General features: G+C 39.2%; 1 protein-coding gene across 5 annotated transcripts in view; it reads right to left on the reverse strand.

The window, feature by feature from the left end:
* Positions 1-17487, reverse strand: part of gria1a (glutamate receptor, ionotropic, AMPA 1a) — a 140674-nt gene extending 123187 nt beyond the window's left edge. For 2 of the 5 annotated variants that reach the window (XM_047353030.1, XM_047353029.1), the window contains exons 1-2: positions 17135-17486; positions 16848-16982 (exon numbers count right to left, since the gene is read on the reverse strand). In XM_047353030.1, coding sequence (XP_047208986.1) covers positions 16848-16982; positions 17135-17222 — 223 coding nt within the window. In that variant the 5' untranslated portion in view covers positions 17223-17486. Of the gene's footprint in view, positions 1-16847; positions 16983-17134 lie in introns of all 5 variants that reach the window. The other 3 variants (XM_047353031.1, XM_047353028.1, XM_047353027.1) reach the window with 3 other exon arrangements.
* Positions 17488-17841: the final 354 nt, after the last annotated feature.

The raw sequence follows: 17841 nt of genomic DNA on the forward strand, positions 1-17841 counted from the left end.
GGTTTCTTTTTATTTTTTGTCCATTCTGAGAGATGATTTTGCATGAAAGTCCCAATAGATCTGCAGTTTCTCAGACCAGCTTGTTCAGGCACCAACAACCAAGCCTGCTCTCAGGGTCAGTTATATCCCCTTTGCTTCCCCATCCTTATCATCGTTTGAATATCAGCAAGTTGCCTTCTTCATGTTTACATGCCTAAATACATTGACTTGCCACCATGTAATTGGCTCATTTGCCATTTGTGTTGACAATCAGTTGAACCAGTAAACCTAATGTGTGTATAAAAACCTTTTTGGAGGTTGCCATTTGATACACATGAATGTAAATAGGATTTACACAACAATATATAAAAGGACTGGGTATTACTAGCTCTGTTTTGTTTTGTTTTCCTTTCCAACTTTAAGTGTTTAGGGTCTAGTATCAAAGCAAGCCAGTCATTTAGTACTGCAAGCATCTGTGCAAGCGTGCCGCTGACAACAACAGCCTCATGCTGTCACCATCAGAGCAGTTGCACAATGTCACACTGTTTTATATGCTCGTAGGCTTTGCTCCTCATTAAAGTACACAGAAGCTCCCAAGATGTACTGGGTGACAAAAGAGGGACTCTGCTTCGGTCTTTGCGGCAAGAAAACATGACAGCTGCCATCGTCAGACGCAGCCAACTCAACCCACTCAGCCTGCAGCAAGAATCCCGGTCCTCGTCTTCGAACACGTTGTTGTTCTAATTGCTGGCCCCGCGTGTCTCGGCTTAGACCTCCACATCCCAGCTGCCATTACCTCCAGAGACAGCAGATTTGTTTTAAATACATAGGAGTCGCAGGGGGGCCCGGAAAGACAACAAGGAGAATTAATGCAAACAGGAGTGGACACAGGCGTCAGTAATGTGTGTATGTGTGTGTGGGTGTGTAATCTAAATGAGATGTGTGATTAAGACAACAGATTTCCGGAACCTTCAGGCGCTGGTTGGCCACTGGGGTTGCTTTTATGGTAGCGCATCTTAGAAAAATTGGCTGTGTGAGGAGATTAGATGACAGGTTGCTCATTTTCTTTACCGCAGACATTTTTCTCTCCCTTCCCACCTGGCCCATGTGCACATCTCCTCTGCCATTATTTTTCAAAGTAACACACACACACACACACACACACACACACACACACACACACACACACACACACACAAGACACAGAAACAATCTCCATTTCTCTTCTGCTCCACGCTCTATCATTGTGCAGCATGGGGAGCCGTTTTGGCTGATCTACATTGATTGCTGAGGGCCATTCCCTTTTCCTGGCTCTGTGTGGGAGAAAAAAAAAATCCAAGCTTTCTCATTCATCAAACCAACACCTGCCAGAGTCTAGCCCAGGAGAACTTCCTTTTCTTTCTGTCTCTTTCTTTCACCGCTTTCTCTTTCCGTCTACGACATTTTCTTTGTTATCTCCTTAACAAATAACAGTTGTGTCCCAAACAGCCAGGAGGGAGCGGTGATCTCCTATTTGTCTGTTGTTTCTTACACACAGAAACTCCTTTGAACATGTGTGCTTTGTAGAGCCCAGTTGCCGCAACTTTAACTCGATGGCTACACAGCAAAATACAACACCACGGGGACGCGCTGACACCAGCCACGAGCCTCAAATGGCAGCTTAGTCCTCCAACCCTCCCCAGCCTCTCCGCCTAATGCCTTCACCCTCAAACAAGACTCTTCATTCTGGGGCTGTTGTTTTCTCCATGGTGCTGGGAAGAGTGGAGGAAAAAAACTGTCTACATAGACAGAAATAGTTAAAACTAAAAACAGGCCAACAAAACAAAAATAAATTTGGGAAAAATATTTTTCTTCTTAGATCTAACAGAGAGTTCCGCACTTTCAACGAAGGATTACAGTGTTTAACAGAGTCAGTTTGATTCCCTTTTTTCTACCCAGTTTTCATTATATATTTATGCTTATAAGTCAATGGAGTGATAGCTATGGATGTGCTGCATTGAATAATACATTAATAATACATGCATCTGCTCAAGCTCCGTCTCTTGCTCGCTATTGTGTGTGCGTGTTCCAGTGTGAACCCACAAATTTCACAAAGGGGTCACAGGAGTGTGTAACATCTCTATTTTGGAGTCGGACCGCTGAAGAGGAAAACTTGTACAAGAATGTATATGCCCAAACATGTCACAGGATTTTTTTTATTTATAACTTATTATTCTGTAGCTTATCTATCACAAAGGAATCAATTATTAGGTTACACTGCTGGAATCAAGTAAATCAAAACTTCATTCACAAGCCAACATTTTGAAACAGCTCAACAATGATGAGGGTTCTGTCAGGAATATGAAATTCAATAAATTACAATATAAAGGACAAGTTCATTTAGCCCAGTAATTCAATTAAAAAAGTTGATTCATTACAACACAAAGTGATACATTTAAGCTTTTTTTGTAAATTCTGTTGATTTTGCGGGAAATTAAAATAAAATTCTATTTCTTGGGATATCTGAATATTGCACAAGACAAATACAACAATACTTTTAATAAGGAAATTTCAACCTGCTGAAAAGTATTTCTATGTAGTGTACAGCACACATATGTCACTCAGTACTTGGTGGAGCACCCTTTTGCATGAATATGTTGTTTCTAAGCAGCTTACTTAATTTGTCAATGATCAGTTTGAGCCTTTTCAGTCTGCTTTGAGATCTAAATACTCTACAGAAACAGCGTTAGTCAAAGTGATTAATGATCTATTGGTAAATGCAGACACAATTGTTCTTCTGCTTCTCTACTGCTAGATCTAAGTGCTGCATTTGACACTGTGGATGACTGTATATTGTTAGATAGGCTTGAACACCTTATCGGAATTATGGGTAATGTACTCTCATGGCTGAGATCTTATCTGTCTGGGAGATCCCAGAATGTTAGTTTTAAAAATGATCTCTCCGAGACATGTGCTGTCTGCCACAGGGTCTCTCAAGGGTCTGTGCTTGGACCACTGTTATTTTGTCTTTATCTGCTGCCTCTTGGTCCTCTTTTACGTTCTTTTACTGTAACCTTCCACTGCTATGTTGATGACCTGTAGCTTTATGTGCCTTTAACCACAGGAAACTTTCCTGACTTGTCATAAATGGATTCCTGTCTGTCTACAATCAGATGGTGGTTATCTAATATTTTCCTCCTTCTTAATGCTGGTAAGGCAGACTTTTTGGTTATTGCACCTTAAAAATTTCAATACTTGTCCCAAAACCTCACCTTGAAAATTGACAGTTATTTAATAAAACGAAAGGACAAGGTAAACAACTTGGGCATGTGGTTTGACCCAGTGCTCTCCTTTGAGTTTGAAGTAAAAGATGTAACTAGGACTGCCTTTTATCACCTTAGGAACAAGTGTTATCCTTTGAAAATGCAATAGTTATTGTCAATGCATTTACGTCTTTGCGTATTGACAACTGCAATGCTCTCCTTTCTGGGTTACTGAGGAAAACATTTAGAGTTCTGCAGATGGTTCAGAAAGTGGCTGCTCACATTTTAACCAAAACTGGGAAATATGGGAACATTACTCCAGTATTGTTATCTCTTCATTGGTTGCCTTGTCAGGTTTGAGCAGACTTTAAAGTCTTGCTTCTTACCTACAAGGCTTTAAATGGTTTGGTGCCTTCCTACTTCTCAGACCTTTTGCATCTGTACATCCCATCCAGTTATCTCTGATCCCAGGACACTTGCCTTTTAACTGTTCCTACTGCTAGATGAAAAATTGTCAGGGAACGTGCTTTCTCTTTCCCTGCCCCATTTTTCTGGAACAATCTCTCATAAGTTATTAGGCATGTTCTTTAGAGGTTTTTAAAGCTAAGCTCACTTGTTCACCTTAACTTAGGCTTCTTAATTTTATGCTCAATGTTTTACTGCTTCTTTTTTGTATTTGCTTGTTTAAATTGTTTTAAATGGCACTGTTCTGTTCTGTTTTATAGGTTTTTTTTCTTCTGTAATTTTTCAGGACTTCGAAAGTGCTTTATAAATAAAGTTATTATTATTATTATTATGTTATTATTATTAGTGTTTTAATGCAGCATGTGCCACTGCTGAGGAGTGAAGCAAGCCCAGGTTCCTTTAGTAGCTTGGCAGTACTCCATAGTCTCTTTTGGGAATTAGGTGAGGCCAGTTTTCCTGACCAAGTACTATACTCATTAATATAGTCATTGATATTGTTACTTCTGCCAGCATAAGTCAGCATCTCTATATAGCTTGTCAGCAGAGAGAAGCATGATGTGTTCTAAAAACTCTTGTTGAGAACTGTACTTTCATCTCGGAAAACGACTTTGCACCACTGAGTAGCAGTCCAGTCCTTTCTCTCTTTAGCCCAGGATGCTTCTGACAATGTTTCTGGTTTAGCAGTGGCTTACCACAAGGAAACTGAAGGTTGCAGCTTATGTCCTAAATAGGGCTGTGTGTGGGGGCAGTTGAAGGTCTAACTCCAGACACAGTCCCAGCCTTGTGATTCTCCCCCAAACTCTTGAACCAGATTTCCTTCACAATCCTCTCAAGGCTGCAGCTATCCTAGTTCCTTGTACACCTTTTTCTATCACAGTTTTTACTGCCACACAACTTTTCATATAATATGCTTGGACACGGCCCACTTTGTCAGCAGCCAGGATCTTTATCAAAGTGGCTTTTCACAGAGGTGGCTTCCACTACTTGTGGAGAGCATTAGCGACTGTCTGCTGGAAACCTGTCAAATCAGGAGTCTTTCTATGACTGTGTCATAGAAAGACTTGTCTCATTATTTCTTGTAATATTCTAATGTTGTGAGAAACTCAAGTTCTGGTTTTCATTAACTGTAAGCCATAATCATAAAAAATCAGAAATAACTGAAATGCAACTCTGTGAACTCACAGATTTCACTTGTTGAGTTGAATTTTTTTAATTAATAATTTTTTTATCATGTTCAGTTTTTTTGAGAAGCACCTGTATTACGTAAAAGATAACCTTGCTGCTGCAACATCTATTTGTTTTGAACAGACTGTAGCAACATACAAGCTACTTGTAAGGTTAATTAGCAATGCTAATCTTTTCTAATGTAACTGATTGCTTTAAACTGGCAAATAATTTTCATTTTATAGGCATTAGAGGTTGGAAAGCAAGATTTTTGGGCATATTTATTTTGTGATAACATAATCTTTTAAGACCCAATAATTCATTTATAATTGTTTGTGTTTTTTTTTTCAATTTTACCAAAATGATGGCTTGCTTTGACAAGATTTTCTATCATACAAAAGGGCTTAAGGTTGCAGACGTGTGTTCAAGGATTAATACTATATTTGTTGTAAAGATGATGTCTTCCTATACGTTTGCAGTCCTTAAAGTTTCCCACTTCAACGTCAAGGTCTGAAACAATAATAATTGGTTTAGAGATACCTTGACACAGATATAATGTCGTCTCAACCTAGAATGTTACAGAGCTTTAGCCCAACCACTTTCCACCACTGAAATAGTTGCTGTGTGGAACAAGCATCCTCTGACATTATAAGTAACATACCCATCAGTGTTTTCAGTTTGTTTTCTGTTGCTTTGCTATGTGTGAAGTTGTTTCATGACTTAAGGGAAAATATTCCTATAAATCTGCACATTCCATAATCACCAATTAACACAGAGACTGGCATTAATGTAAATTAAGGTAAAATATTGTTTGCATATTATTCAATACAAACTTTACTGGAGTTCCAGTACACTTTTATAATATCATACCTAGTTAAGACATCAATGCGTTTTAGTCGCTGTGTTGATATGAAGTCTTTTACATAGACCAACATTTCAATTTTATGTCATAAACCACACTAAAGAGTGCATTTTTGCCAGGAGGAAAAACATTATGCATGATTTGTTTTAAAAATCTACCAGTAAAAATACATGTTGTATTAAGTTAACCTAAATTGATACTTAATGGAACCCCCTTTGTCTTCTACTGCAGCTGCAAGGCTTTTGGGGGTATGTCTGTGCTTTGCCCATGTACAGAGTGAGATTTCTGGCCACTCCTCATTGCCAAGTAGCTCAAGTTAAGTCAAATTGAACAGAATATCTGTGAACATGTATTTTCAAATTATGCCACAGATTCTTAATAGGATTTAGGTCAGGACTTTGAATGGACCATTTTAACACAAACATGTTTGATTCCTGCAGGAAAGTAAACCTTGTTCCCAGTTTCAAGTCTTTTGCAGCCTCTAACAGGTTTTTTATTCCAGGATTCCCATGTATTTAGCTGCATCTACTATGACAGGCTCTGTTGTCTCTGCTGAGCAAAAGCATCCACTCAGCATGATGCTGCCACCACTATGTTTTAATGTGGTGATTGTGTGTTTGGGTGGTGTGCAGTGTTCGTTTTCTGCCACAATGAGAAAAAGTTCAACGTAGGTCTCATAGGAGCAGACCACCATCTTCCACATGCTGTTTACTGACATAGCTTTTTATAATTTACTTTCAACAGTGTTTTTTTAATGGAGTGCACATCTGGTCTGCCAGGGGCCAGAACGGGCGACATCAAATCCTACCTGAAACTGCTGGCTAAGGATAAGCGTAAATACAGTAAGATTGTTATTCACGCTGGCGGTAATGACACCCGGTTACGTCAATCGGAGGTCACCAAAGTTAGTGTTGCTTCGGTGTGTAAGTTTGCCAAAACAATGTCAGACTCCGTAATTTTTTCTGGTCCCCTCCCCGATCGGACCAGTGATGACATGTTTAGCCGCATGCTGTCATTCAACCACTGGTTGTCTAGGTGGTGTCCAGAAAACAATGTGGGCTACATTGATAATTGGCGAACATTTTGGGGAGAACCTGGTCTGATCCGGAGAGACGGCATCCATCCCACTTTGGATGGAGCTGCTCTTCTTTCTAGGAATCTGGCCAAATTTATTAGTTCTCCAAAACTCTGACAACCCAGGGTTCAGACCAGGAAGCAGGGTCGTAGTTTAACACTCCTCTCTGCAGCTTCTGTACTGCTACCCACCCATTACCCTATTAAGACAGTGTCTCGCCCACGGCCAAAATTGAATAGATTAAAAAATAATCTAAAAGGAGGAAATCAGGAAAATCTCATAAAAATAAACACAACTCAGACCAAAAAGAAAAATAAAACAATTAAATGTGGCTTACTGAACATAAGATCTCTCTCTTCAAAGACATTGCTAGTTAGTGACCTGATTTGTGACAATCAGATTGATTTATTTTGCCTCACAGAAACCTGGCTGCAGCAAGAGGATTATGTTACTATAAATGAGTCAACTCCTACTAATTATTTAAATTTTCACATTCCTCGAATTACTGGGCGAGGAGGAGGAGTAGCAACCATCTTTCAGTTGGATTTATTGACTAGTCCCAGACCAATCAATAGCTACAACTTTTTGAATATTTAATCCTTAGTTTTCCTCATTCAAATTGCAAAGCACTAAAACTTCTTCTGTTTGTTGTTTTGTACTGTCCACCAGGCCCTTACTCTCAATTTTTAGATCAGTTTTCAGACCTTTTATCTGATTTAGTGTTAAATACAGATAAGGTTATTATAGTGGGGGATTTTAACATTCATGTAGACGCTGAACGTGATAGCCTAAATATAGCGTTTAATGCTATCTTAGACTCAATTGGCTTTGATCAAAACATTAACAAACCTACCCACCTTTGTCTTCATTCTCTGGACCTTGTGCTGACATATGGCATTGAGTGTAAAGACATAACAATGTTCTCTCATAACCCTGTCCTGTCTGACCATTTCTTAATAACCTTTGAGTTTAATTTAACCGAGTACTCCACACCTGAAAGAAAATTTAATTATAGTAGATCATTATCAGGCGATGCTGTAACAACCTTTAAAGAATCTGTTCCACTTTTAATTTCCTCATTATCACTGAAAAGCACAATGGAAGGCAATAATTCTGTTTCTGCCCCTTCACAAATTGATTCTTTTGTTCATAGTGTTTCTTCATCATTGCGTGATGCATTAGACAATGCAGCCCCCTTGAAAAAGAAGGTAATCACTAATAGGAGGCTATCTCCTTGGTTTAATTCAGAGCTGTGTACTTTAAAGCACAATGTTAGAAAATTGGAGAGAAAATGGCGCTCTACACACCTAGAGGATTCCTACTTAATCTGGAAAAATAGCCTACTGTTGTTTAAAAAGACACGTCGCCAAGCTAGAACAGCTTATTTCTCATCATTAATAGAAGAGAACAAGAATAACCCTAGGTTTCTCTTTAGTACAGTTGCTAAACTTACACAGAGTCATAACTCTGTTGAGCCATCCATTCCCTTAGCTCTTAGCAGCCATGACTTTATGGGATTCTTCTTAAATAAAATTAATTCTATTAAAAATAAAATCTTTGACATACTCCCGAAGATGATTACTTCATCCTCAGTAAGTGAGACAACATTGGAGGTGGCTGCGGAACCTGATTTGTGTTTGGACTGTTTTGATCTTGTGAAGCTTCCTGAGTTATCAGCAATATTAGCTTCATCTAAACCTTCAACTTGTATGTTACACCCAATCCCAACCAAAGTATTTAAGGAAGTGTTCCCTCTGATTACCAGCCCCATTTTAGATATGATTAATCTATCTTTAGTAAATGGATATGTACCACAGGCTTTTAAGTTAGATGTAATTAAACCTTTACTTAAGAAACCTTCGCTTGATCGAGATGACTTGAAAAATTACAGACCTATATCCAATCTTCCATTCTTATCTAAAATTCTTGAGAAAATTGTTGCTAATCAAATGTGTGAGCATTTATACAGCAATGACCTGTTTGAAGAGTTTCAGTCAGGTTTCAGAGCCCATCATAGCACTGAAACAGCTCTGCTGAAAGTCACTAATGATATTCTTATGGCCTCAGATAATGGACTTGTGTCTGTACTTGTCCTGTTAGATCTCAGTGCTGCATTTGATACAGTCGATCACAATATTCTCTTAGAAAGGCTGGAATATGCTGTAGGGATCAGGGGAAAAGCGCTAGGCTGGTTTAAATCTTATTTGTCTGACAGATTCCAGTTTGTTCATGTAAATGATAAATCATCTTTAAACTCCAGGGTTAATTGTGGAGTACCACAGGGTTCAGTACTTGGGCCAATTCTCTTTACTATATATATATGCTTCCAATAGGTCAAATTATCAGGCAGCATGGGATACATTTTCACTGTTACGCTGATGATACTCAGCTTTACTTATCCATAAATCCTGATGAGCCTGACCAGTTAGATAGACTACAAGCATGTCTTGAAGATATAAAAACTTGGATGACGTTAAATTTTTTGCTTCTAAATTCAGACAAGACAGAAGTTGTCATCTTTGGACCGGAGTCTTTCAAAAAGAAACTGCTTATTCAATCACTTAACCTGGATGGCATTAAATTGACCTCTGATAATAAAGTAAAAAACCTTGGTGTTATTTTTGACCAGGACATGTCATTTAAATCCCATATTAAACAGGTTTCTAGGGTTTCCTTCTTTCATCTCCGGAACATTGCCAAAATTAGAAATATCCTATCCAGGAGTGACTCTGAAAAACTAGTCCATGCATTTGTTACTTCAAGGCTGGACAATTGTAATTCGTTACTACCAGGATGTCCACAAAATGCAGTTAAAAGCCTTAAGCTGATTCAAAATGCTGCATCAAGAGTTCTGATGAAAATTAAAAAGAGAGATCCTATTTCTCCTATTTTAGCTTCCCTTCATTGGCTCCCTGTTAAATCTAGAATAGAATTTAAAATTCTCCTCCTCACATATAAAGCCCTTAATGATCTAGCTCCATCATACAACAGAGATCTGATGGTTCCATATGTTCCTAACAGAGCACTTTGTTCTCAGACTGCAGGTTTACTGGTGGTTCCTAGATTGTCTATAAGTAGAATGGGAGGCAGATCCTTTAGTTATCAGGCTCCTCTCCTGTGGAACCAGCTCCCAGTTTTAGTCCGTGAGGCAGACACCCTGTCTACTTTTAAGGCTAGGCTTACAACTTTCCTTTTTGATAAAGCTTATAGTTAGAGTGGCTTAGTTTACCAGGGAGGGAGCCTTCCTCCCTCCCTGTTGGTTGGAGTAAAGGGGAGTCAGGTTTAGCCTAAACCGGCTCAGTTATGGTTGAGGTGCAAACACACCCTCCATTTCTGCTACCTGTATGACCCCTTCTCTTTTCCAATGGTTATAATCAGTCTGACAGAGAGAGGTATCCCAATCGTTGTGGTTTTTAGTATAACAATGACCATCAGTGGGACCCTTTGTGAGGTGCCTTGAGACGACATTGTTGTAAATAAGCGCCGTTTAACTAAATAATCTGAACTGAAACTATCTGTGTAGTTATGCTGCTATAGGCTTAGGCTGCTGGAGGACATAACGACCACTTTCACCCTCTTCGCTACATTCTCACACTACTCTCCAATTTTGCATTATTTGCTGTTATTTCAGCTTTTAACCTTGTTCTCTTTTCTGTTCCTACAAGCTACACCTGGACTGGCTCTGTGTCTGCCTGTGACACCTTTCTGGAGAGGGGAATCATCTGAGCTTCTGCTGGCAACAACTTAATGCTCACCCTCTACAGATGATCCACTTGGCCCTGTCTTTTAATGTTTAACCCATTCTCTCTCCTAGACCTGGAAATTGACTGAGCTTTTACTGTAACTAATTATATGTGCTCTCTTTCAGACTCTAACCTTGAAAACTGGCTCAGAGTTTATCTGTTCTTTCTTTCTAGGTGAAACGACTAGAGCTACATCCATTAACATTTCCTTTTCCTTCCCATAGAAAGTACTCCTGGATCAGTGCTTCTGTGTTCTTTTTGTGTCTCTGCTCTGTTCTCTCAAACCCCCAGTCCATCGTGGCAGATGGCCGCTCACACTGAGCCTGGTTCTGCTGGAGGTTTCTTCCTGTTAAAAGGGAGTTTTTCCTCTCCGCTGTTGCTACATGCATGCTCAGTATGAGGGATTGTTTCAAAGTCAACGCCAGTGACTGTCCACTGTCTCTACATGCTCATCCAGGTGGAGTGAATGCTGCAAGTCACTGACTGGATGCAATCTGCTGGGTTTCCTTAGATAAAAAAACATTTTATCCAATTTGAATAAAAAGCTAACTCCGACTGCACTGTTCAATTGTTAGAATTAATAGGAATGTATGTACCTGACTTTTGTGAAGTGCCTTGAGACAACATGTGTTGTGAATTGGCGCTATATAAATAAAACTGAATTGAATTGAATTGAATCTGGTACTTGTGGTGTCAACAGATTTTCTGACCTGAGCTGCTGATCTCTGCAGCTCCTCCAGCTCCTTACCATGGGTCTCTTACTGCTTCTCTGATTAAAACTGTCTTTTGGTAAGTAGGTAATAAAGTAAAGCAGGCTAAATACATATGCCTGGCATATCTTCCAGATATTTCTTTGTTTAAAATTGGGAACACAATGCATAATTTCCCTTATATCTTACGCTTGTGCACAATGTATTGATAACACATAATATCCCAATAAAATACATTGAAATTAGTAGTTGTAACATGACAAAAGGAAAAGTTCAAGCGGGCTGAATACTTTTTGCAGTAGAAATGTTCATCTTGTCATCAGGTATTAATTCATATATGTCCTTTACACATGCTCCAAAGAAAGCTGACCCCATCCCCTACCTCATCTGTGCTCTATTGATCGACTGGGAAGGCTTCCATCCAGAGCTCAGTTCATTGATCAAGGCTGCCTCATAGATCTTCACAAAGTCCTCTTTAAATAACCCTCAAAGACTCCAGAGAAACACCACTGCCTGCATCATTGCAACAACACAAATCTTTTTTCCAGTCCTAATGTAAGGTTTTTCATGTAGACACATAAATTCTACTTTATAGCTAAGCAAACATTTCACAAAAATGAAAAAAAATCCTGTAGTTTGACACCTTACAGTACATCTTGTTGCTAAGCGCGATTCTCAGCAGAAAGGCCAAAAATAACCGAAGCTCAACCTAAGTCTTACCGCGCGAAGGACATCAAAGAGAAAAGTAGATCATATAAGAGTGAGCCTGCAGGGGCTTTGACATGAAGCTGGTGGATCAGTGACGTTTGCGTTCTAAACCAAGTCAAAAGAAGATTATGGTAATGTGGGATCCAGCTGAGGGGGAGTGGTGACTAATATTCTACATTTACAAACAGCAGTCCCTGCGAGCACTTCCACTGACAGTGGCAAAACAAAGGCACATATAGAGACAAAGACATAAAAAAAAAACATTCATTGTCTTTTTTTCTTATCAAATTAGGTTTCTGTCTTATTGTCCTCTCCTTAACCTCTGCTCTACATAAACCCCCATGCTAATGCAAACACACACAGAAAAACCCTAAGACCTGAATTCCTAACCCACTCAGCTTCTCTTAGCCTTTTGGCAGGTGTCACTGATCGTGTATTAGCATATATGTGTCTGTGTGGCTGTGTGTGTGGGCATCGTGCTTCTGTGGAAGTGGCTGATCATAAGTGCCAGCTGATGATCCGGAACTCCATTCATCACTACTGCACAAGGGACAAGGGTCCATTCACCCCATGCTGCTTTTCACCCCAGTGGTGTGACTCAAAAACGCCCCCTCAGGGCACGTTCCCAGAATCAAACGAATACAGAGGTAAACTGTCACTCACTCAAAAAGCTTCCCACACAAAATGGCCACGCAGATGCAAGAACACATCCACCCCTCCGCACAGTAATGCTAAATAGAAATCCAGGAATAGACGGCTTTTTTTCCCCCCGTCTGAATCATTATAAGCAAGCCACAGGCCATTTCGGGATTTTTTTCTTCCAAAACCATCTTCGTATCCTCCGCAGTCTTTTAGAACGAGTGACACCCAGCAAGTGTCATTTTCATTTTTGTCATTCTCCTTTGCTTTTTGAATGCTTCTGACAGGCTTATACCAAAACCCACAATCGTATCCATGGACAGGAGTGAGGTGTCTGACGAGAAATGGGGGGAAGAAAGATGTCAAATATGTCCACGGAAGAGATGGAGAGAGGCCAGACTGGGAGAACATGATGGAAAATCAGTGGATGACCTTTGAGGCTGAATCTACCAGGTATTAGGTGTGATCTTTTTTCAGTCAACCCCTTTTAGACAGCTTCACGACAGCAATTAGATCAGAATATTTGAATTATCCTTGCATTATTAAACTAATATAATCCCTACTCTATCATCTTGCAGCCATCTGACTTATTCTTTGGCAACCTCCTGTTCTGTTGTCTCAACAATAAAGACACGAATGCACTTTACCATGACCGACGCCACCACCTGCTTTGATCCTCCCTTGGAGAAATTCCTGCAAACATTCACCAGCAGCCTATCCGCTTGAACTCTCTTCTGATTAGAGGACTGTCTCATTATTAAGGTATCTAGGCATCTTAGTTCAGCCTGGCTTCTGGCGTATAAATGGCTGAGGGGTAGCTTTGAGTGGTCATTGAGATGTCAGCCAGATACTGGACAGGTTTAAATACACTATTTTCAACAAGCAGATCCTTGGATGATGGGATTAATAAAGAATTTGGTCTTGTAGAAAGGAAGCAGCATCATGGTTGAATATATTTATTTCTGCGCAACACTTGATCTTTCTTTTAGAAACACAAATTACTATTCTGCAAAAGGCATAATTGATGATCAATAATTCACATATGTGGAGATGGATCAATCTGAATTTTGTGGCCGTTTTCTGATCTGCAGATAGTGATTTCTCTCTAAGAACTGTAAAGTAAGGAAGATATAGAAATCCAAATCCGTGGTCCAAAATTATTTTTACTAGGAGCAGATGCAGATGTCTGTGAGAGAGGACATACTGCAAAACAGAATTTTACAATTAACTACTGCCAAATAACTTTGGGTTTGATATTTAAAGCTCTGTTTAGCATGCTATATTAGTAATTAATAAGGCTAGCATTATTAAAGAAGCTGTCTCTGTGAACATTTCCTTTAAGAATGTAGATTCTTACTCCCACTCTGGCATTTCCAAAAGGCTGCCATCATTTCAAAATCCAACATTTTCCATGGCAGAAAGAGGTTGAAAGCACAAGGAGCCCAAATAGTGCAACTTTGTTGTAATACAGTGAGCCTTCCTGCTACCTGCTTAAAGTCTCCCCCACTGTCCCTTAGCCTGAATAAACAAAAGGCATATATCAGTGTCTTAAAAAATACAGTTCCCTTTTAAATCTATCTCTGTGCTTCCTCTGACTTCATTTTAAACACCTCACTGGCAGAAAATAGTTAACTTTGAGTCTTTTTTCCTCAGTAGCAAGTTCCACACCAAGGGTGCTCTTGTCGGTGCAACCTGGTAATACTTAGGTATGCTGCATTCACTGATCGAAGTGTTGAGTTCCTATCAGGATCTGGTCAGGGCCAATTAAGCTGAAAATTGGCCTATTCCAGACACCATTCAATTTCTTGCTGCATCACTGATGGAAAGCTGTTTTTTCTCCATACCACCTCAAAGCTATAAGCTCCACACAACAACTACTGGAGCTTTATCACCTTAAAATAAATTGGTGTGAGAAATGTATAATGTTTTTTTTGTGTGTCTTTTAAAAACCAAATAATTTTTTAATGTCTTTATTAACAACCTCAGTTACAAGTGCATAAGTGGAAATGGGTTGAAGACTGGCTTTATAAATCCTAGAGAGGTTTCAAATTGGAAATGTGGTCTGTGAGAGTGACAAGGAAATGTCTGTCGCTGAGGTGGTATCACACAATGGGTGTAGACACACAGACTCACTTGTCAAAGGGTATCTCCTGGAAGTGGAGTGTGCAAATTCACAAAAGTGTGAGTGAGTCAAGGATGGGAAGATAAAAATGTGGCAGAAAAGTAGGTATGTGGCAACATATGATTGACACAGTATAAATAGAAAATTACATACAGCGCTACCATTTAAAACAAAAAATCATAACATGATCTTATTGTGATTTACAAGTGGTTATGAGCAGAGCAGAATATAATACCATTTTTGCCATTCTGACTTTTACACGGTAAGACAAGCATGAAAAGCTGATATTGGATGGTTAATTAATTAGGTTTTTTACTCCAGTGGCAAACCAGTAGTGCGCTAATGAACAGACATGATGCTCATAGCTTCTCAATGTTCTGCACATTCATAGGAAGTTCTGGTGCCTTTTCCCGGGCTTCTCATTAAAAGGACTTTAAATTATAGAAATGTTTTTTATATTTATGCTTATTGAAAAGCCTCAAGGGTTCCAACAACTCTTGTGAATACAAATTAGGTATAAGTAGAAGGGTTAACAACAGGAAGCAGTGTCAACTGATTTTTTGCAAAAGCTCAGATTTAAAACTATTGTTAAATGACACAGATCATCACCCAGAGGAGAATAGCATCTTACTGAGTCCAGAGTTTCAGAACAAACATGTTGCAAATAAATCTTTTACTTCCATAGCTAATGCACTGCTATTTGTTTGAAATGTTGTCATGTAGATTATGTAAAGGTGGCCTTAGATCTGTTTGGCTGTTTGGATCAAAAAGATCAGAACTGAGTTTCAAAAATGTTAAAACAGTTAACTTGCACAGAAATGTGAGACTGAATCTTCAAAGCATCCCTTTTCCATGCACATAATGTGAGATCCTCGATCTGCACTCTGATTTTTGTTTTCCGTCTCACCAAAATGAGGTATTATGAAAAAAAAAAACTAGAAATGCACCCATCGGACTTTTTTGGCTGATAACACATAGAAGAGAAAAAAAAAAAGTGCTGTAGGTTTTTTTTAAAAAGATGGTACTTTAAATCCAACAGAAAATGGAGGGATTAACAGATTATCCTGATTTGTGCATTGAAGATTATGTCTATGACATTTATCTTCTATATATCATTCTGATCTTCTATTAGCATCTGAGATTCTGTGCCTTATACATCTGCAATTTTGCTAATCAAAATCTGAGAAATTTTGATGTTTCTTTTTAAACTTCAAAAGTTAACAAGTGTGAATCAGAGAAGGTTTATGTGCATGATACTGATGTGTTATTCATATATTTCTAAACCTGACTTGGGTGAAAATAAAGGTGCCGTTAGAGCCCCCTACTGATGAGAGGGCCCAAATCAGTTTAATTATGCCCTGGGTTGACTCTGCCTGCATAAGACCTATTTAGGCAATAAACATAAGGCCACTATCTGGGTTCCATTGTTTGCCCCATTTCCTACCTGTCTCAACCCATTATGTAAAATGTTTGCTAGGTATTTGGAATATCGTTCACTCATAGATGGGCATTTAAAAAAACAAACCAAACCAAATTGGTTTATAATATTTCATATTTATTTAAGTGCATTTAAGTTTATTTTTAAATATGATGATTAGCAGATGTAATATTATCTGCTAAACTCAAAACAGTAAATCAAAGTAAATGCTTTTGTTTGATGTGTTTAAAGACAAGATTTTAGATCTTTAGTATCTTTAGTGCATTTAATAAATAGGGGAAGAAAATTACGATTTTTTTCCAGTGTTTGACCTGCTGTTTGTCAATCACAGTTAATCAAAGGGAAATCGGCAGATTCCGATCCCTAATTGGTGCATTTCCTTATATATGTTTAGTATAGGATATGTATAGTATAGTATAGCTGTAAAAATCTGATGTGAGACAAGCATTCTTCCGCTGATGCGCTTTAGCTTTCAAATCCCCCTGAGCGCAAATGAGGCTGCAATCATGCAGAAGGAAATAATCCCACGCAACAGTTACTGAGATAACCGACCAACAGTCGCTTCGCACCAGGTTCAAAACATGAGTGACTACAGCATTTCTCCCTCTCTATCCATGGACTTCCAGATGCTGCAACACAATAAGAGGAGGAGGAGCAATTAGAGGAGACTAAAACCAGTATCTGGTGATTGATTACTTACAGGCATATGTCATGGAGAAGCTATTTCCCATTATGACCATGTCCACCTGCGGCACCAGTTTGGGGATGTCCTGGTGGTGAGAAAGGGCGAACCGAAACACTTCATATTCGTGCGAGACGTTGGGGAACAATCCTCCTGTTGAGCAGCAAACAACCAGGAGTTCATGGTTCAGATTCAGAGACGGAGGCAAATCAGGTTAAATACACAAGAAAAGACACACAAAGTTGAAAAAGAGTTTGCCTCTTTTTTTTTTTTTTCTCCTATCAGAAAGTCTAATTCATTCTCACCTATGTTGATGTTACTTGGGAAACTTGAACCCGAACCCAAGCATATCCCCAGTAAACTGGTGTAGAGCAAGGTGAAGCTTCGCTGCATATTTCCTTTTGCATTGGCGAAGGGAAAAAGAGCCGAAATCCACGCATAGGTTTGTCCGTGTGTTTGTCCCTCCGCTTCCAGCAGCCTCCTGTTACAGAAGCGTTCGCACTGACATTGATTCAGCACCGACACAATGAGCGCAATGGCGAGGAGAGGAGCGGAGAGGAGAGGATGCACCTTACTCTCTTCCTGCTGATGCTCCTCTGTCCTTGGTTGCTGCCGTGTACGAGACGGAGAATGACTTCAGCAAGAGCTGCACTGCAAAAAAAAAAGAAAAAAGAAAAAAATGCTGTTCAGGGGGAAAAAACTGTTGATTCTCCAAAGTCATTAAGCAATCCCCCCCTCTCAAATTAATTCGGTCAAGACGCATTCAATTGTTGCGCGCTTAGAGGAAAAAAAAAACATCTTGCGTAAATACATGGATACAAGTGTCCCAAGCATTAATAGTATATCTCATACTCATAACGGTCACAGACGTCTTAAAAGGGATGTTTCGCAGAGGAAACAAAGGCACAACATCTCACTCGATTGTAAGTTCTCACTTCAAGATAAGGAAAATGGACGTTTTCTCACTCATTTCATGTCTAATGATCTGCGTGATGAATATTTTTTGCAGTGT

The sequence above is a fragment of the Girardinichthys multiradiatus genome, chromosome 23 (assembly GCF_021462225.1).
Source record: "Girardinichthys multiradiatus isolate DD_20200921_A chromosome 23, DD_fGirMul_XY1, whole genome shotgun sequence".
Classification (NCBI taxonomy): Eukaryota; Metazoa; Chordata; class Actinopteri; order Cyprinodontiformes; family Goodeidae; genus Girardinichthys; species Girardinichthys multiradiatus.